This window comes from Ambystoma mexicanum, chromosome 5p, assembly GCF_040938575.1.
Source record: "Ambystoma mexicanum isolate Mex_15411 chromosome 5p, UKY_AmexF1_1, whole genome shotgun sequence".
NCBI classification, from domain to species: domain Eukaryota; kingdom Metazoa; phylum Chordata; class Amphibia; order Caudata; family Ambystomatidae; genus Ambystoma; species Ambystoma mexicanum.
The window spans coordinates 151,548,544-151,569,523 of NC_090930.1; the positions used below are offsets into that span (position 1 = coordinate 151,548,544).

General features: G+C 47.4%; 1 protein-coding gene across 1 annotated transcript in view; it reads left to right on the forward strand.

The window, feature by feature from the left end:
- LOC138480807 (pre-mRNA 3'-end-processing factor FIP1-like) overlaps positions 1–18,244 on the forward strand; it is an 889,709-nt gene extending 871,465 nt beyond the window's left edge. Inside the window, exon 16 of the mRNA XM_069612552.1 lies at positions 15,527–18,244. Within this exon, the coding sequence (XP_069468653.1) occupies positions 15,527–15,656 (130 nt within the window). The 3' untranslated portion in view covers positions 15,657–18,244. The remainder of the gene's footprint in view (positions 1–15,526) is intronic.
- The last annotated feature ends 2,736 nt before the right edge of the window (positions 18,245–20,980 follow it).

The following is a 20,980-nucleotide window of genomic DNA, read 5'->3' on the forward strand; positions in this document are numbered from 1 at the left end:
AAGACGGTCCTCGCGGTGCCTTTACTCAACATCTGGGACGAGGGGCTTGCTGTCCTCAAGAACCCTTCCACGACACCCGCCAAGAGGGACAGGTATGAGAAGAAGTACCGAGTCCCCGATGCCGTCCCCTTGTGCCTCAGGGCCCAGCCCACGCCGGACTCAGTCGTCTCGGCAGCGGCTAAGAAGAAGGCAGCGGGTGCGGCAGCTTCAACTTCCACTTCCCCGCCGGACAGCGAGGGCAAGAAGTTGGACTCTATGGGACGACGAGTCATCTCGTCAGCGGCGACGACGATTAAGGCGGCCAATGCCTTAGCGATCGTGGCCCGCTACAACAGGGAGCTCTGGTTCAAGATAGCTCCCCTGCTAGACTTCCTACCTGATGACAAAAGGCGGAGGCCTTAGAAATTCTGCAGGAAGGCAAGGTGGCGTTGGATCACACCATAACGGTGGCAATGGACATTGCCGATACTAGATTTCGCCAACTGGGCAACAGAGTTTGCCTCCGATGACGATGATGGCTCAAGGCCACAGACTTTCGCCAGGACGTCCAGACCAGAGTGTTGGACATGCCATTCAACGGCAACAACCTTTTTGGTAAGGTGGTGGACGAGTCTCTACAGGCCATCAAGACCGACTCGGAGACGGCCCGGGCCCTTGGGGTGCTTCAACAGCGACGGCCCTTTCGGAGCTCCGGAGGCAGACAGGGTGCCTCCAAAGGATCCAGCGGTGGCTCCTCCACTTACCGCCAGGCGGCCTGCTCCTCTTCCCAGGAGGCCAACAGAGGTCGCGGCAAGTAGGGGGATCTCGCCAAGGAGACCAAGGCGGCAAACCTGCCTCCTAGCAAGACTGACCCGGCCGGGTTGTCGGGCCCCCACCAAAGCACCCGGTGGGAGGCCGGCTGATGAAGTTCGTCAGCGTGTGGGAGTCCATCTCCACCGATCGTTGGGTGTTGGACACCCTGGCCAACGGGCACTCGCTGGAATTCCAAAAGAAGTGCCCTTGCATTCTTCCCGTGGCCAGGAAGGAGAATCACGTCCCTCAACTGCTGTTGGAGGTAAAGGCGATGCTCAAGAAAGGTGCCATCGAGCTCGTCCCCAGGAGGCTCCAGGGCTCCGGAGTGTACTCAAGGTACTTCCTCGTCAGAAAGAAGACAGGCGGTTGGCGCCCCATCCTGGACCTGCGTCGGTTAAACAAATGCATCAAGGCGCAGAAATTCAGGGTGGTCACCCTCCAGCACGTGCTGGGACAGCTGGAGGAAGGTGATTTCCTATCGTCGTTGGACCTAGAGGATGCTTACTTCCACATCCCGATTCTAAAAAGGCACAGGAAGTTCCTCAGGTTCGTGGTTCAGGGACGCCACTACCAATTTAGAGCCCTACCGTTCGGATTAAAGTCGGCACCCAGGGTTTTCACCAAGTGCCTGGCACCAGTGGCGGCGCGGCTGCGCCTGCAGGGGATCCACGTCTACCCCTACCTGGACGACTGGCTAATCCGGGCAAGGACAAGGGAACTCGCTGTCGAACATACGGCGAGGACCGTCCGGTTACTCAAGGAGCTGGGGTTCGCCATCAACTACCCCAAATCCCACCTGGTTCCATCGCAAGTAGCACTGTTTCTGGGAGCGAAGCTCGATACAGTGGAGCAATTGGCCTCCCCTTCTGAGGAGAGGACCAAGACCATCCTGGGCAAGGTGTGGTGCCTGTTAGCCACGGACGTGGCCAGGGTGAGGTCCATCAAGTCCCTTCTCGGGGTGATGTCCTCTTGCATCTACCTTGTACCCCTTTGCAGACTTCGGGTGCGTCCGCTACAGGAGTTCCTCGACACCCGCTGGTTTCCGGTGACGGGCTGCTTCGAGGACAGGATCCCTCTCGACGAGGAGTTCCGTCGGGCGATCCTGTGGTGGGGCACCCGGGCTCACCTCACTACAGGCACAGACTTTCAAACCCTGGCGTTTCAGGAGACGGTGATGACGGACGCCTCTCTGGAGGGTTGGGGCTCCCACACCGGAGATCTCCACGCAAGAGGCCTTTGGCTCCCGGAGGAGAGGTCTCTCCACATCAACATTCTGGAGCTCCGAGCAGTGTTCTGGGCGCTCAAGTCGTTCCTTCTGTCCCTCAAGGACTAAGTGGTGAGGATCTTCACCGACAACACCACCACAATGTTCTACATACGGAAGCAGGGCGGGCACCAGATCCCCAGCCCTATCCAAGGAGGCCCAGGATCTGTGGCACTGGGCCGTCGCCCAGGGGATGTTTCTGGTTCCTTTCCACTTGGCAGGAATAAAAAAATAAAAAAAACATCATCGCCGACTCACTCAGCAGGGAGCTGCGCTCATGCCACGAGTGGGAACTGCGACGGGATCAAGTGGATCGGCTCTTCCAACGATGGGGCAAACCCCAGATCGACCTGTTCGCGACAGCGACGAACTCCAAGTGCCAGAGTTTCGCCAGCAGGTTCCCACACCCGAGGAGCACGGGCGATGCTTTTCCGTTGCCCTGGGAGGTCCTGTTTCTATACGCGTTCCCTCCGTTGCCGTTGCTGCTCCGCCTCATCAACCAGCTCAAGAGGTCCAGGTGCAGGATGATCCTCGTCGCACCGGCGTGGCCGAGGCAGATCTGGTTCCCGGACCTTCTGGACTTGTCAACGTCCCCACCAGTCAAGCTGCCGGCGGACGCAGATCTTCTCTGCAGAGAAGGAGGCGCCATTCTCCATCACGACCCACAGTCGCTGAACTTGCAGGCCTGGCTCCTGTGGCACTAGAGTTTGGAGGGTACGATATACCGGCTGATTGTAGAGAAGTTCTTGCAAAAGCCAGGGCGTCCTGAACTCTCAAGTGTTACGGTCATAAATGGAAGAGGCTCTCTGTCTGGTGCCGTGCACAGAAGATTAACCCTCTGCGGATTACGGCCCCTCAAGTACTGCCGTACCTACTGTCGCTAGCCAAAGCTGGACTGGCTCACGCCTCCATCAAGATACACCTGGCTGCCATCTTCCGATATACCAGGACTACAGGACGGGCGTCCTTGTGGTCTCATCGCCTGATGAAAGAATTCATGAAGGGACTATTCCGATCATTCCTGCCGGTGAAGGCTCATGCCCCGGCGTGGGAGCTTAATGTGGTGCTGACCAGGCTCATGGGGATCCCATTCGAGCCTAGGCATTTGGCGCCTTTGAAGTTCCTGTCATGGAAGACAGTGTTCCTCGTGGCCATCACCTCCGCACGACGAGTGGGAGAGATCCAGGCCCTATCTTGCAAGCCTCCATACTTGACTTTTCATGACACGAGGGTGGTGCTGAGGACGCACCCCTCCTTTATGCCCAAGGTGCCGTCGGACTTCCACCTCAACGAGCCCTTGGTGTTACCAGTTTTCTTCCCGTCGCCTTCAACGCCGGCCGAGAGGACTTTGCACTCGCTGGATGTGGCTAGAGCGCTGAAGTTCTACGTGGACCGCACAAAGCGTTTTCGGAAGACGTCACAACTGTTTGTGAACTTTGGGTCTGTGAATCAAGGGAAGGCTCTCTCGAAGACTTCCATTTCCAGATGGCTCTCCGGCTGCATCATGCACTGTCACCGGTTGGCAAACCGACCTCTGCCCGGCCGTCCGAGAGCCCATGTGACCAGAGCAATCGCTGCTACCACGGCGTTCCTGTCTGGTGTGCCCCTGCTGGACATCTGCAGGGCTGCTACGTGGAGGTCGACGCACACCTTCACAAGATTCTACTGCGTCGATCGGGACTCCAGGGAGGAGTCCAGGGTCAGCCAAGCAGTGCTGTGCAACCTGTTCGCCTAAGGTGAGCCTGGTGAGAAGGTAAGAATTGCTTTGTTGAGTTTGGATGTAATGCTTAATGTTGAGCCTTTGCCACCTCCCATGGTTGTGCATGTGTATACTGCTATGTATTCTTTATTCATGAGCATGTGAATCCATGCCAGACCCCATGCTGGAGAAGGAACAAGTTACTTACCTGTAACTGTTGTTCTCCAGCATGGGTCTGGCATGGATTCACATGCAAACCCTCCCACCTACCCCTCTGCGGCTCTTCACTTGATCATACTGCCACGTGGCGTGCTACCAAATCTGAGGATGCCTGCCAGAGGCGGGGCTTAGGGAGAGGGCAGTCATTGGCTGGGGGCAGTATGACCCAGAGATCAGTGATTGGTTACTACTAAGAAAGACAGATCAGAAACGAAACTGATACTGATTTTTTCTTTACCGAGGATTCCCAGCCTGACAGGTAATATCCAGGAGCATGTGAATCCATGCCAGACCCATGCTGGAGAACAACAGTTACAGGTAAGTAACTTGTTCCTTGTTGACGGGGGTGCCTCGGACATCTTTGATGGCACCCTCTCCCCTTGGATGTGGCTTTCTGGTATCACCATCAGGGCTGAGTGCAACGTTGCCCGGGCGCAGGTGCCCCTCCATGACTGTGGAAGGTGCAAATATGCCTGTTAACTACATACCCAGTAAGTGTTGATTAAAGCTGCGGTTCCTTTTTTCAGATCTGGAATGATGACAGTTTTGCATCAGTTTTTGTTTGTGCCCAGGGGCACCTTCCCTTCTCCATGAAAGCACAGTTCATATGGTATTTTGCGTTGCACCTTAATCGACCTCTCATGAGCTGTAATCCAAGTTAGTTTGGCGATGAGCTGAGACCAGATAAGGGGTACATGTGCTCTTTATCCATTGTAGCTTCTCGTCTGACAGTCCTCGTAGAGCCTCTGCTTTGCACGTCACTTGTTCTTCCTGCCACTTGTTGTCAGAAAACATTGTCCCTTGTATTAGAAAAAAAAGGTTCTTTTAGGCAAATAACTCCTTGAGGCTTCTTTTAACAGGTTTTTTAATTTGGCAGCATTTGCAGTGAAACGGTGTATGCTTGATAGTTGCTCTTTATTCTACACAGTGCAAGATGAACCAGATATTGGGCTTCCGCAATAGGCGCCTCTTGCGGTAACAACACTTTAGTTGTTCCCGAGGCATGGGGGATTAAAGAGCACACATAGCAGCTTTCATTGGTAGTCTGCTTTGCCATTGTGCTCATGTCTGCGTGCCATTTGTTGGATTGATGTGGGTGTTGTGGATCTTCTATTGTGTCTAGACCCAAACCGTGATATTCGTCATACCTTTTTCGTCCCGTCCCCATTTTCCCCCTTTTGCTCTCCCCTGGACCACTCTGGACTTCTACTAATTCCTAGTACTCGATTGGGAATATCCTAGTTATTACTTCCACTCCATACCCATCACTCTGCTGCCCATCCAATTTATCATGAGCCAGGGAGGGGGTCTGGTATTCATCATTTACATAATCGCTGTCTGAGGTAGTTTGTGTGGTTGCATAGAGCTCATCATATTGCAATGTGACGGCAGAAGTGTTGGGATCGTTCATGTCGTACACATTAAAATAATTTTCATAGTCAGCTATGGAGTAGTTGATCAGCGGGTCTTTGATGGTTTTTTTCTTGTGCAGGGTGGTAAGGTTTGTAGGAACATTGTGGGCCCAGATTACATTAAAGCCTTCCCATACCAAGTGGGCCCCTTCTTGTATCAGGTTTACTCCTCGTCCCCCCTCTTTTATATCTATAGATATGAAAGCTATTGCCCAATACAGTGCTAAACCAAACAATAGTGTAAAAAATAAAATTGCAGAGAAGCAGACCCTGCATACGTAGGAATACATCCTGGTAGCACTAATATTTCTAACAGTTATCCTATTGCTATCTATTGTAGAATCGCTGGCATTGAGGGCATTTGTTTCTGCCATCTCTGTACCTATAGTATGAGATATAATTGGCTTAAGTATGCTTTCTATATTGTACTTTTGTTACTATAAACGCATTGCATTAATATTCATTTGCATCGTAAAAACCTTTACAAATACAGAGAAAGATAGAGAGAGAGAAGTTTAAACCAAATAAATTTTGCAATTGTTTGTATATTCATTTTTGTATTTTTGTAAATATCCTTCAATTTAATGTACATTGTTTCTTTACCAGTATATAAACCTTTTTCTTCTATTTCTTTTCAGTTCACTCTTTTGTGTTTTGAATGTCTCTTGTGGATGCTGTGCGGTATGATCCCTCGTCATTGTTATTAATGCTATGTTTGTGGTATTCTTTCCTCGACATTTTCTCCCTCTTCAGCTGTAACACTATTATGTGCTTTACGCACGTCCGATAGATGAATCCAATATTTCAGCCCCTTTACTTTCACCGCAGTGGGGGTGTACAGTATACATCCTAAGAGGGGCCGTGAAATCGTGGAGCATTCCATCACCCACAAAGCTGTGTACGTACACCGTCTCCCAGGCATTAGTTGGACACTTGGGATATTGCTTGCCGTAGCTACTGTGTCACTTTCATTTTCTCGGGTGAATGGTGGGGCTATTTGCTTTGCAATTATCCCAGCTGCTTTGGTCAGTTTTCTTAGGTACTCTTGAAACTCCTCACCCAGTACTGTGGCTATTCTATGTGCATCTGACATTCTTCTCAGGGGTGATAGTGGGGTATGCATGTGTCTCCCTGTCACTATCTCATGGGGTGACAAGTAGTGGTCTGTGCTAGGCTGGTTTCTTAGTTCAAATAGTGCCAACGGCAAGCCCTACACCCATTTTTTCTTTAGGGTGTGGCACAATTTGGATAATCTGCTCTTAAGGAGTCCGTTGATTTTCTCCACAAGTCCGTTGGCTTGCAGGTGATAAATCAAACATAGCTTGTGTGTGATACCTAGCACTGCAGTTACTGCTTTAAATAAGTAATTGACGAAATGCGTCCTGTTGTCTGAACGGATGACGTCACAGATCCCCCACCGGGGAAATACTTCCTTCACTTGGAATTTTGTTACGTATTTCACGTCCTGGTGGGTGCAGGGTCCCGCTTCCACCTAACGCAAAAAGGGACAGACCACCACAATCTGATATCGTGCTCCATTGCACCTTTCACCCAGGTCTGCATAGTCAATGTGCAGTTCACGGAATGGTCCAGTGGGGCAGGGCTATGCCCCTCTCAATGTTCTTAGTCATTCCAGAGTTGTATATTTGACATTTTGTACATTCTATCACTAACTTTGCCACGTGTTCCTGCAAACCTGGCACATATCAATTTTCCTGGATGTCTACTGCTATGTGTTTTGCTGTATGTTCGGGGAAGTGCAATTGCTGTAACGCTACCTCTGATAATTCCACTGGCATCACCGCTTCCCCTGTACAATTTTGCCGCCAGAGGAGGTCAGTGGGTGACTGAGTGCACCCTCTTTTTGCCCATAACTCATGTTGTTCCAAAGTTGCCCTTTTTTGCAGATCAATTATTTGTGAAACTGACATTGAATTGTACCCTTCATCCCTTTCTTCTTCTGAATTTCCTTTTATTATAAATTCTCCTTGTGCTTCTCTTCCTAGGTAGGTTGCCTCTTTGGCAGCAGCGTCTGCTGCCGTATTGCTGAAAGAGGTGACGTCATTGTTGTTTGTGTGGGATTGGCACTTAACCAGGGCCACTATTGTTGGCTCTGTTAATGCTTCTATGAGCTCTTTCAAAAGTTCAGCATGTTGTACCGGGGACCCATATACTCTCCTGAATCCCCTCCTCCCCATCGTGACAATCCTCTGTGCACTGTTGTGGTCATGGAAGCTGAGTCTGTATAAATGATAACTGCGCACCCTGTTGCTGTGTGTAATGCTTCAATTAGTGCTACCACCTCTGCTGCTTGTGCCAAAAAGTGTGGTGTAGCTTCCTCTGTACTATTGTGTTGTATTCCCCATCTTCCAAATGTACTACTGCAGTTCCTACGTGTTTTTCCCCTGTCTGAGTTTGATGCTGATCTGTCCACAAAGTATACTTCCCCTTCCTCAAGGACATTCTCGTTTGCTTTGGGTATGTCATTATCCTCGCCTCTGTATGTGGCACAGTCATGGCTTTGCATATCTTCTACAGTGTAGCCCTCAGTAAGGAAGGTAGCTGGATTGACTGTTTTGCACCGCACTATGTGTATGCACTGGACAGAATGATCTCATAGGCTGTGGCTCTCTGTTGTCAGTGTCGATTTTGCTCTTTCGAGTATGGCAAACAGTGAGTACTAAACGAACAGGGTAACTGAGCATCCCATAATAATTGTGGCGCTCTTATCAATCGCGGTGGCTGTGAAAGCCTGTTCGCATGCAAGTGTCCTTGCATTACCGTGTTTCACTGCAGTATGCTAGAGGCTTGTGTCCTAGGGACGTTTTTTGTCAGCACTGCTGTCATCAGCATTCCATTACAGTGTGAGAACAGGTAGAACTCACGGTCATAATCAGGGGTCGCTAACACGGGTGCTGTTGAAATCAAATCTTTGTGTCAAAAGCTGTGCTAATTTCTGGGGTCCATACTAATGTTGTGTTTTCTCTTTGTGCCTCTTTTAGTGCGTGCAATAGGGGTTTTGTGTATGCTGCGTAGCCTAATATCCAGGCGCAACAGTAATTGCACATGCCCAAAAATGTTTGCATTTCCTTTACCGTGTTGGGTTTGTTAATGCGTGCACCGCTGCTGCCCTGTCTGGTATTATTCGCTTACCATCTTTTGATATGAACTGTCCTAAAAACAACACTTCAGTTAGGCAGTACTGTAATTTTTCTTCATCTACTTTGTACCCCTTGTGGGCAAACAGGGTGAGCAGTATTATTGAGTCATGTCTGCACTCTTCCTCATTCTCTCTGCAGATTAGCAAATCTACATATTGAATAATGGTACTCGGTGTCAATATTTCTGAGGTCTTCATGCAGTATCCTGTGGAAAATACTTGGGCTTTCACAAGATCGCTGGGGCAATCTGCAATGCTCATACTTCTTTCCCCCCAGTGTGAATGCTGTTAAATATTGCGACTCTGGGCCCAGTGGTACCGTGAAAAATGCCTTTTTCAAGTCCAGCACTGTGAAGTATGTTGCTGACGTTGGGATGCTACACAAAATGGACGCAGGGTTTGGTACAAGTGGAAATTCCTTTTGTATGATGTCGTTAAGAGGCCTTAAGTCCTGTATCATCCTCCAAGCCCCGCCCTTCATTTTCTTGATCGGATAAATGCAATTGTTGTATGGTGAATTTGATGGTACAATAATCCCTTGGTCTAATAGGGCATGTATCGTTTCCTTTATCCCTTCCTCTGCCTCTAGATGGTGGGTACTGCTTTACACAACGTAGTATTGCGCCGGTTTTAAGCTTTATCTTGACGGGGGTCACTTCTTGCAGTAGGCTCACCTGCTGCATGTCTTCATTGAAAAATGCTAGCGGTGCACTGACAATGGCCATGAGGGGTGTCGTCACTTGTCTGTGCTGAATCATTATCTCGCATGGAATGGAAATCTCTATTATTATTTCTCCGTCAGTGTCATTGTCAGTGAACAGCTCCTGATCCGATAGATCACATAGCGCTACATTGGGGTCTATGCAAAACACTGTTCGCCACTCAAACCCATGCATGTGCATTCCAATTACCGCGATTTGTTGCGCTGTTGATTGTACTGCATGCATATCTATGGACACTATAGACCCAGGCACCACCTCTGGGGTAGCCACGCAGCGAAATACGAATTCTGATGGTACTCACCACTCTTGGCGCGTTATCTCTGGCACTACTCTCGCCAACACCTGTATCCCCTGCACGAACATGTCTGGGTCAACGGGTATTCCACATATTGTTAGTTCATTCGCTTGTGTGTATAAGCAACATGGCCCTCATGGCGCTTATCCCTGGCGTTGAACACAGTATGCCTCGTTCTGTAAAGGATATTGTCATATTAAGCTTGCTGAGGAGGTCCCTCCCCAACAAGTTTATGAGCCAGCCTTCATATTACAGCAGGGGTGCTTGCACCGTTTTTCCTCCTACCCTTACATCCAAATCTTCAGTATATGGAACCTCGACCACCGCCCCAGAAAATCCCTGCTTCTCCATTTTTCTACTCCAAAGCGGAAACGGGCATTCTTTTAGACACCATTTTTCTGCTCCTGAGTCCACCATAAAGATTGTTTGTTTCCTATCTCCGCCCCCACCAGTGGTTCCACGTCTGCGCGAAGGGTCGTTGATAGTACTGGACACGCAAGTGTGGGCTGTCCTATGCTGGGTGTCTCATAGTTTCATGATTGTTGAAAACATTGTTTCCCAATACGGCTGTTCCCCTGAATGGTGCCGGCGCGCTGTTCGCTGTGGTGGCAAATGGGTTGCCGCATGCTGGTGTCATGTGGCTCTGTGAGGGTGGGATTTGCTGTATGCCTTGCGGGGGTGCTCTTTGTTCATATGTGTACCGCGGGTCTACTTGCTCTTCGTGTCTAAATCCACCCATTGGCAAGCCATAGGGGCTACCGGGGTGGGGGTGTCCATACTGTTGTCATCCAGCCGCTCTGCGGGGAGGGCGGCAGCTACTGCTGCAACCTTCACCAATTTCTTTGTACTAATTTGACTTAGTCCGCCAACCTTTTCTGCACTTCATCTCCTTTTCCCTCTCTTTGATCCTTCTACAGTGGGTCGTGTTAATTCTGTTTGCGTCATGGTTAATCGTGTTTCTAAGTCTTGTGTTAGCTGTCCTATATTGTATGGAGGGGGGCACATTTGTCCGAACAAGTCTTTTGGATCGTACGGGGGTGGGGCTGTTGCTTGTGACATGGGGGGTGTGTTTGGTTTTGATACATATACGTGGTCGCTATATCCCTCTGCAGGTTTCGTTAACTTTGGGTTTAGTCGGACATGCTCTATTGACTTTTCCTTACCCCCCCTCGCGTCCCCCTTGCTGGAGATTGTTGCCTGGGGAGACGTACATTGACCCTTATTATTACTAGAGGTATTTCTTTGCATAATCTCCACAAGTCCTATACTTCCCTTCTGTTTTGGAGCTGTTTGCTCTTATACTTAATGATCAGATATGTTGCTACCATGTCTAACATTGATTTATCTAATGACGCTCCTTCAGGCCATAATTGGGGCATTCCCCTTCCCCTTTCATTTCTGTGCACCATTGTTCATGATATTTCTTAATTTTTTTTTCGCTGTACCCTGGTAAACTTTTACATATATGCATAAGTGGCGTTTCTGTCCCCATCACACTGTAATTATCACCTCTGGTATATGTATGCAAATATGGACAATCTATATGAATTTCAACCAATCTCTTAAGCACACTAACCTGTTCTTTTCACCAAAATTATTGCAATGCTGTTCTCCAAAACACTTTTATATTTTCAAGTACCTCACTTTTTCACTAGTGGACCAAAATTTAACAGGACCCTGGCCACGTGACATATAACACTTAATTGGACGAACGCAACACAGGTCATTCAACATTGAACAAAACATTATACATAAACATCAAAACATAGACCCTGCCTGCCTAGGGACTCCTATCCCCCCGTATCCCTGTATCACCCAGAACCTCGCCTCTGTCCTGGCCCCTTGCAGGCCACCCTCTAACATGTAGGAAATGGAGAAGGAAAAAAGGAAAAGCGTTTCTAAAAACTAATCTGAGTCTTCTCCTTACACAAGACTCCTACTTTGTTCACTTTGTCCTTATTTAATCCCTGTACTATTCGAGATAGTACTGTGCCTCTATTCACCTCTTATTCTCTTTATAAACTCCAAATGGCCATATGCAAAACAAAAGGGCAGTAAAGAAAAGCCCCCTGCTGAAAACGGAAAAGTCTCCAACTTTTATCCACACCTTATAACCTCAACACACCTCTACCTCACTCCCTTGCCCACTTTCCCTCCCACCACCTTTTAGGGTCTCCCGCACTTGATACTCACGTGTCCGTCTGGACACGGTCTGTCAAGGTGCCGCCCCACACTCAACGGCCACACCCGGCTCCGGCGAGCGGTACGAATGGATATTTGCAAAGCCGGGACCCGTGGAACCTTCTGGCCTAATGTGCGCACGTCTAAGGCTACCAAATGCCGTAGGTGGACAGCCTTGACGGGGGGGGTGCCCTGGATCTCGCCAATGTGGCCAGGGGGCGTCTCGTGCCAAAGTAGACAAAAGAATGCTATTGCATCGGGGTCACCAAATGCAAGCTGGCATTCCCCACAATTACAGTAAAATAATCAAATGAGAGACACTAATGGACACACCCCAGTAGGGAATGCGACCAGGACCAAGTGCCGGTGAGGTAAAAGACAAGTCTTTATATAAAGTCAAATGGGGCACGCAGAGGACTCTGCTTACTCCGAGAGCGCTCTGCCCACAAAACAGAAAATACATGTTATAATACAAAAACACGTCACCTGTGACGTGTGCTATAGGGGATACATTCAGCAGTATTCATTGGACAAAGGGGACTGGGCAATAGGTAGCACATATGGATGTGGTTTCTTGATTGGTTGGTTCCAAGTTGTAACTTCGTGGATCACATGGGTGAGCTGGGCTCATCTGGGAGGGGTGCGACGTCAGGCGATGTCCACGTTGTGGTGGTTTAGACTTACATTTGCCCTTTTGGCCACACATATTTTGAGCATTGTTTATAAATCTCGACATGTAATACATATCAGTAAACTTTTAACCTGGGCAATAAAAAGTAGGGGTACATGGGTTCAGGTGCCTTATTTAACGCAATTTTCCACTAACACATTCATCTAGTATCCCCTTGGATCTATTGAGGGTTTTTTACCGTTTGTTAGTATAAAGATAATATATGGCCACGTGGGATTAGTGCTAGGGGGGGGGGAACTGGACTGGCACACGGGCAAGGGGCATGCAACTGTTAGATAAAAAGAGTGTGGGGTCAGGGGTCTTGTGGTCTATATTTCTCTAAAAGGGGTCTGTTAATGCAGAGGCAGGTTTGTGGAGACAAATGTTTTTTTCCAGGACCAGGCTCCGGCCTGGTCACACACAGGGCAGTGATGTAAAAGGAGGATGAGAGATACAGTGTTTAGTTTACTTCTCGCGCACAAGCTTACGTGAGAACCGGACAGCCGCAGAGCCGGCCGAGGGGAGAAGGTGGGGAGCTGGCTTGCTGGCCATGCGCAGACAATGAAGGGGAGACGTGCAGGCCTGCATTCAGCAGTTACATGTGGCCTAGTAGAAAAATGGAGTCAGTAACTAAACAAAATGGAGTCTCATGGCCTATGTGCCATGCACGGTTATGTGGCACGGTTATGTGTCATTCAATGGGTACCGCACACCTTGGCTAAAGGCGTGTTGTCGACCACAGAATGAGCATATTGTGTGCATTTAGTAGCAATGAAGGGGGGGGCCTGTGAGTCACTTCTTCCCTTACAATTGCTACGTCAGGTACTTCTGTATATACGAGGATCACGCATCAGTGGTAGGGGCATTAACTAGCGCCCACCTGGACTATTGTAATAGTTGTTGGGTGTCCTTCTAAAAATCTCCAGCGATTTAAGAAAGCACAGAATGCAGCTGTAAGATTGATATTCAAGTTGGGCAAAACTGCTTATGTGTCCCCATTTCGCCGTGAGTTACACTGGCTTTCAATCGCAGACCATAGTAAGTTCAAGACAGCTTGCCTAGTTTTTAAGTGTGTAAAGTCTAATTGCATTACGGGCCGGTATCAATCGGCATCTCAACAATCCACCATTCAGCTGTAACATGAACACACAACCAGGCCTTTGTAAGAGCAAATAACTTCTTTGTGAGTATCATCAAACGTCTACGCCGTGCCGGCAAAGACTCCACCGCACACAAAAATGGTATCACTCCTGCCGACCTACCTAAATTGCGTACTTGTGGTGTATTTTACATTGAGTCTCCAGATACACTGCAATTTAAAGTTTGGTTCGACATCCAAATACATTTTGCACGGCGTGGTCGTGAGGGACTGCGACAGTTACCCCCAACGCTTTTACTGTCATCTCTGATGAAAATGGCAATAAATATGCCAGCCTTACATTCAATGAGCTCACCAAAAACCACCATTCTCTGCTAGATAGAGATCGCAGCAAATTCTTCGCTCCAATATATATTCAGGCTTCCCCAGGATGCCCCTTATTTCTTTGTCGCTCCCCGACGCCTCACAAAGCAAGAGCTACTCACCGAACAAATATGGTACTCTAACAAGCCATTGCTAAAAATAAACTTGGCACTTTCATGGTGAAAATCAGTCATTGTGCACATCTTCAAGGCCACTAGACCAACCACTCCATCCGTGCCACTGCAGTGCAACTGCTCTCCAATGCGGGACTTGAATCACGCCAAATGTCTGTCACCGGACATCGTAATCCTTCCTCAATCGAGAGTTATTGGCAGCCACAAGCAGTAGAAAGATTAAAGTGGTCATCTATCCTCCATCATGGATCCAGTAATGTATCTTCTTGTGTGTCAACATCCACGTGTACTTCCACAAACCGTTTACCTTCACTCTCCAATTTTTTTCCATACTGTTCCGCAACATCTGTCACCTTTGAAAACCCTGTTTGTACCTCCAAATCTTTTCCACAATTTGCAAACTGTTCATTTACTTTCCTCGGTAATGTTCAATTAATGCACAATGAAACATTCCTTTCCCTAAAGTGTGTCATTCATTACTCGCCATTTCACAGTTCATTTTTCATCCATAACTTATTACGCCTGGGACTGTGTATTCCCCTTTCTTTTTATGCACAATTTGATGATACTGCTAGATAACGCTATAGTTTTATTTTTTCACGCTAATTCTGCAAATTTTCCTAAAAAGTATTATATTTCTGTCACCTCTGTTTAAATGTCACATGTTCTGCACTTACGCGTTGCAATCTTTGTTTTCCATTTATTTGTTTCCGAAATAAACTCCTTGTTCCTTCTTGCAACTTACTATTTAGCCGTATCCATCTGTACCCATTTGCACTGTGCTCACAATTATATGCCCCATGGCCAAATATTGGCGACACATTTATTTCATGCACACATGCAAGCAATTTTTGCGGCAGACCCAACAAACATGCTTAGCAGTACACACAATGCACATTGCACTAATGTTCTCCTTGTTTATTTCCTGCAGTGAGCAGTGTTCTCTCCCGAGCAGTTGCCCTTCCATGTGACAGAATTTAAAAAATCACAATATGCCCCTCGCCGCGGGGGCATTACCGAGTCTGGTAATGCCCCAGAGCCTTTGTTAAGGCGCTGCTTCTCTCGGTAATGGCCCCGCGGCTCGGGGCATATGGCTTAGTAAAAAGTTGACGTTTCAATTGATGTCAATGTAGACAAAGCTGCAAAAAGAAAATCTTTCCTAACCTTTTCCATTTGGAGAAAAGTCACTGAAGGGTGCTACATTATATTTTGTGCCAAAGTTATTCACTTGGCATAATCTGATGTACATGTCAGTTAATAGGTCTTCTCAAAATTGTTTTTACCATCTCCCTCTCTGTAGGCGCTCACAATCTGTTCTATATGTCACTTCTTTAAATCGGGCTAGTGGACAGGCACATGCTAGTTATAGACTTGGCAGAGTGGCCATGTTATCCAGAGATGCCCCCAGATGGGGAAATCAATTACCAGTAGCACTCACTAGAGCAATGTCCAGTCTTTTTACATCGGTGTAGTTCTGCCTTGTAATTAACAGTCCCTTTTTCCTTTTTTAATGCAGAAAACCTCACGAGACTGAAGAAGTGGAAACCCACCGGCGCCACAAGCACAAAAAAAATAAACGCAACAAGGATGACAAAGTTGAGGACGACGGCAGTCCTCTCAGGGATGAGAGGGTCTTCAAAGAGTGAATGTCAGAACGCACACCACCAGGAATGAAATCCTCATGGCACATGCAGGCTTTGGTAGCTCCTAGAGCTGCAAAAAACCATCTGGCATAGCAGCGGAGCACACAGCATTTCCTGTTTCTCAAAAACTACAACCAAAACCCTTCCAGGGGATCTTTGGGTTGCACTGAAATGACACATGTCCAAAGGCCTGTTATGTCTGGACCTGTGGATCATGGCACGGGTAGTAACGTGTAACTTATTCAACCATGTTTTTCATTTTTAGGAATCTGGTGGCTAGTGTCAAGAGCCAGTTATCTTAACGCAACAGTTCAAAGTCTAACCAATCAACAGGCACACCTGCCTCGTCATGGTTTGCTCTTCGGCTGAAATGCAGCCTGTTAAAATACAACGGATGGTCACCAGATCTAACAGAAATGGGTTGAAGTGTAAAAATATTTGGCAAATGTTTAAAGACTTACGCTATTCCACTACCAAAAGTCGAATTGTTGGCAAAGTCCCTTTGTGAAATGATAGACCAGTGCACTGACTTTGTCATCATAAGGAAATCTATTAATGTATTGGATGCTTTGCATTGTGTATGGAGGGATGGACATGTGCTACCCAGTTAATTTATATTTCACATATCTGATGTTCACACTTGTGACTTTCTCCAATGATTAGTACATTTCCTTAACTAGTTGCAAGACGTTTGCCCACCATTTGGTAGTTGGCGCATGGCGCATCACCCCCCTAGTGCTTAACTCTGAGGGGTGTGTATAAGCCCAAACCAAAGGGGCATTGACCCCACATCTCAAGGTCCACAAAGAGAGGTAACGTGAAAAGGCTGCAGATTTGGTGGACCTGCCGGCCCCAGTGTGCTAAGCGTAAGCAATTCATGCATGCACCCAGTACGATCTAGAACATTTGCTCTAACAATAATCCTCCTTCCTAACATATGCTCCTTTTTGGAAATGGATATCCAAACCAGGTGCCATTGTTGTGATCGCTTTTGAGTGACTACTGAATTTTTGATTGGGACGGGAAAAAAAAAGAACAATTTGAATTGTTTTAAAAGAAAAAAAAAACCCTAATATATCTAAATTATTAGTTAATATCATAAAAAGGACAGTCTGAAGTTTTCACCCTATGAAAACATAACTTAGACAGAAACATGTAGCTTTTGTAAATAGAAAATAGTGTATTTTACATAGAAAACCAGAGTGATCGCATGAGCTAGTAGTATTTTTGTAATGGTTATGGCAAGTGATGAAGGTGTGGAATGTTGTTCCTTTGGCATCCATTCAGCAGTATACCGTCTTTAGTTGTAACATTCATAAGGGGTCATGAAGCGCACTCGCCTGAGTTTCAAGCCGCTGTCCGGTGTAGTCGAGGGCGGAGTGCTCGGCTACTTGATGGCTATCACTGGCAGAACATCTTAATTCATGACTTTTATAATCCATTGTTTGCAGAATAATAGGTTCTTATGTAGCATTGCACGGACATATGTACATGTTTACATGCGTAAATATGTATGTATGTAGTGAATGGGATTGTCTTTTGGGCCCATCTCAGGATTATAGTTTACCCATAAGGCTTTCTTTGCTTTTTTGCAACAAGCACTTCCATTGAATTTATAGTTGTCCTTCTGGGCAATTCTTCAAGAAAAGGAAACCAAGACTGTGATTAGTTAATTTGTTTTGTGACTAAAGGACACTCAAACAGTAATGGCAAATACTTATGATGCATTTATGTGCGACATAACTAGGGGATGGCACAGAATGTACACCTTTTACATATGTGCAAGAAAACATAGCCTCGTGGATAAGGGCACTCATTTGTAGTAAATACAGGGATAGGCACTTGTTTCTGTATGCAAACATGCATTAATTTACTGGCTTCAAAGCACAGCTATTACCAAGGAGGCTTTACATCCTTTTCCAGGCCAGTTGCATATAAATTCAGGCTATCGCACATCAGGAGTAGGACGATAACCCATAATGTTTGACTGCATTTGACCACTCTAGGATCAACACCATCAGCCAAGATGCCAGTCTTAACCTTAAATTGAGATCTGGGACCCACTCTGGAGCAGGACAGGAAAGCAGTCACAATCCTGACCTATGTAAATGAACTATATATGTACCATAGAGGAGGTATTATCACAACAACATTTTGAGTGCCATTGGAGTCACAAAAGGAATGTCACAAGAATGGCAACTGGCACAGGTCCTCTGTTCCCACTATATTCTTTTCTGTACCAAAATACATTTTGTTTTCTTTGTATGCATAGAGTACATAGCAGGTGTTTTGTTATGGATTGCGGCATAAACCCACTTTTAAACATGGTGATATTCAGCTACGACGACGCGCAAAGGTTACCCAAAGTTTATCGGGTGTACATTTCCACTTCTTCTCCACCCCAACATAGCAATGAAAGCTGTCTAAATGAAGTGGAATGAACTTGATCTTAGAATTATTTAAAACTGATCTGTTCTAACACCGGAAGATATCATTTTGTATGCTATTAAAATGTACATGATGGTTCAATTGCTTCCAAAATTGTGTGGAGCGGGGATGGAAGGGAAAATAAAGCATTTTTGTAAACATTATTGTATACCCTTTTTCTGTATCTTTTGACCAGCCAAACCCATTATAAGTGTACTTTCTTAACTGCCCTAACTTGCTGTGTGTTCTAATTTAGATGGCTTATTTGACAATTTTCTCAGGCTAGTAGCTATATATTTTTATTTCTGAGGCTTGTGGAATCTGATTAGATCACATGCTGTGCATAGGCCGACATCTAGTGGAAGCTGCAGAGTATTAGTTTGTTTTTCAAAACTCGAAAAAGGGCGTCAAACTAGGGCGTGCCAGTAATACTATCCCTAGTGTGACGTCCACTGTACCCATGATCCCTTACGCGTGTAGGACCCTCAGATTGTTTTTTTTCTGCCATACTTTTCAGAAGCATAGTTGTGGAGTTCCCTGGCTTTTAGCCATTTATCATAAATTTTGCCAAAAAATACCCGTACTCAAATCCCACATCAAGAAGCCGAAAATCGACGCTGGTACTTGGAGGACGAACAGCCGTCGAGACTACACGAGAAGACATTGGGCCTCGGAAGGGCTCTGGCCTCGGCCCTGCAAGTAGGGAGAGTGGGGGGTGGACATACTCGCACTCAATTTTTCCTAGATATTAACATATGGAGAGTACTCCTTTTAAATGCCCCAAGTGCAACTGTAAGTTCCCCCGGGGTAGATAAACATAACACCTGTAATCTGTGTCTTCCAAGGGACCACCCGAGGCAAATTGTAGAGCTTGTAAGCTCTTCAAAGCCAAGACACTTAAGGACCGCTACACCAAACGTTGGGCCCACTACGCCAGGCAACTCCAGGCCATAGACGCGGTGGGTTCCTTCAGTGATGGCAGCAACGCAGCCGTATCGGATGGCGAGGACACAGGGGTGTCGTTGGGCACCCAAGCGCAAGCCTCCGACCTCGGAGAACTGTCCGGCGGGGCAGTTATGGGGACAACACCCGGCGGCAAGAGCGCTACACACACACCTTCCTCTAAGCACACTAACCCCACCCGAGATTCGACACGCGTGTCGCCTGATCGACAGAAGAAGGCACAGAGAGAGCGGGCCGCAGAATCGGTGTCCCCTGGGCGTTCCAGGTCACGGTCGCCCCATGACACACAGCAACCGTCTATGATTGCTAAGAGTGCCACATTACCTAAAGTCACAGAGGTATGGTCGTCGGAAGACGAATCCGACCTTTACCCCCAAGCAGCACATTCGAAGACTACCCCGGCAGTTCGTTCGTCTGCCTCCGAGATTCAACGTCCCTCTAAGACGCCAGTATCTCGTGATCCCAGCTCTGAATCTCGACGCCAGGCATTGAAAGATTCAGGAAAGTCCAAAGAGTCAGGAAAACTTACCTCTACACATGGGAAAGGGGAAAAACAACTTAAAGCCTCTGAACACCAGGTTCAGAAGGAGAAACACCCCAAATCTTTAGAAAAGTCCAAGGCCGCTGACCCTGCCACTAGACCAAAAGTTGTCCCACCCACTCTCCATGATATGGGAATAGGAGAGGAACCACAGCAGGAAAGGGTTATTCCCAGTTCCAAAGAATGGAGCTCGGAAGACATCGACAGAGTAATGAGGAGAATGTCTTTTATGGTAGATTTTTATGAAAAAGACCCTGATTACTTCCAGAGCTATCAAAATACCCCTGCTACCTCTGCCCCTTCGGGATCCAAAGACCCTCAACCTCCTACTAAGAGACTCAGTACTGAGACTCCAGTTCAGGGGCTGATTTAAGACCCATTCACTATTGAACCTTACCAGCAGTATGGTGAGGATCCAGAAATACAAATACTGGACGACCAGACCGGGGTCGACTATTATGGAGACGATGAGGACCAGGATGAGGAGGAGGAAGACTAGGCGGAGGCCTATAGTCTTGACTCCCCTATTCCCAAGGACCCACCGGTGAATGACTCACCTGTGGATAATCAGCCCTTGCTGAACGAGGTTTTAGCCAAGGCTGCAGCCCATTTCAAGATTAACACTTAGGGGGGGCGCAAGAAGAGAGGGATTTTGCAGAGCAAATTCAAGGGAATAAAAGAGCCATTGCCCAAGCCATCCCGATTCTAAAGTCTATTCAACGCAGAATCGACCCTTCTCAGCTCACCCCTAATCTTACCCAGGCTGTTAACCCACAAATAGAGAAAATATTCAGGGCCGCCCCTTCCGACCCACTTTACATAAGGGGTCAGCTAAAACCCGACTCATTATTGGTTACAACCACCAGGAAGAGGGCGGGAACACCTCTAGCATCTTCAGAAGCTCCCCCAGACAAGGAGAGCAAGAAAATATATGGGCTAGGAAGGAAAGTGGCTTCCACTTCCGCTTACCAAGCAAGGATTGCTAACATCACCACTCTGCTGGCAAACTACAACTGCCACCAATGGGAACAGGTAGCTGCCCTCAGTGCCTCCGCACCTGAACCTCTAAAGAGCCAGTTGGCCCAGATTGCGTTGGAAGGAAGATCGGTGTCCGGATGCATTCTGAAGGCTAACTTCGATGCAGCAGACAATGCAGGGAGGCTTATTGCAGAGAGCACAGTAATCAAAAGACATGCTTGGCTGAGACAGTCAGGGTTTAAACCCGAGACCCGAGCCACCCTCATTAATCTGCCGGTGGAACCAAACGTCTTGTTTGGAAAGGTGGTCGAGGAGGTGCTCAAAACGGACGAATACGACACCTTAAAGTCCCTTGGCCAACTAACTAATAAACCCACAAACCAGCAAGGGAATAATAATTTTCGTCGCTCTTGCGGCC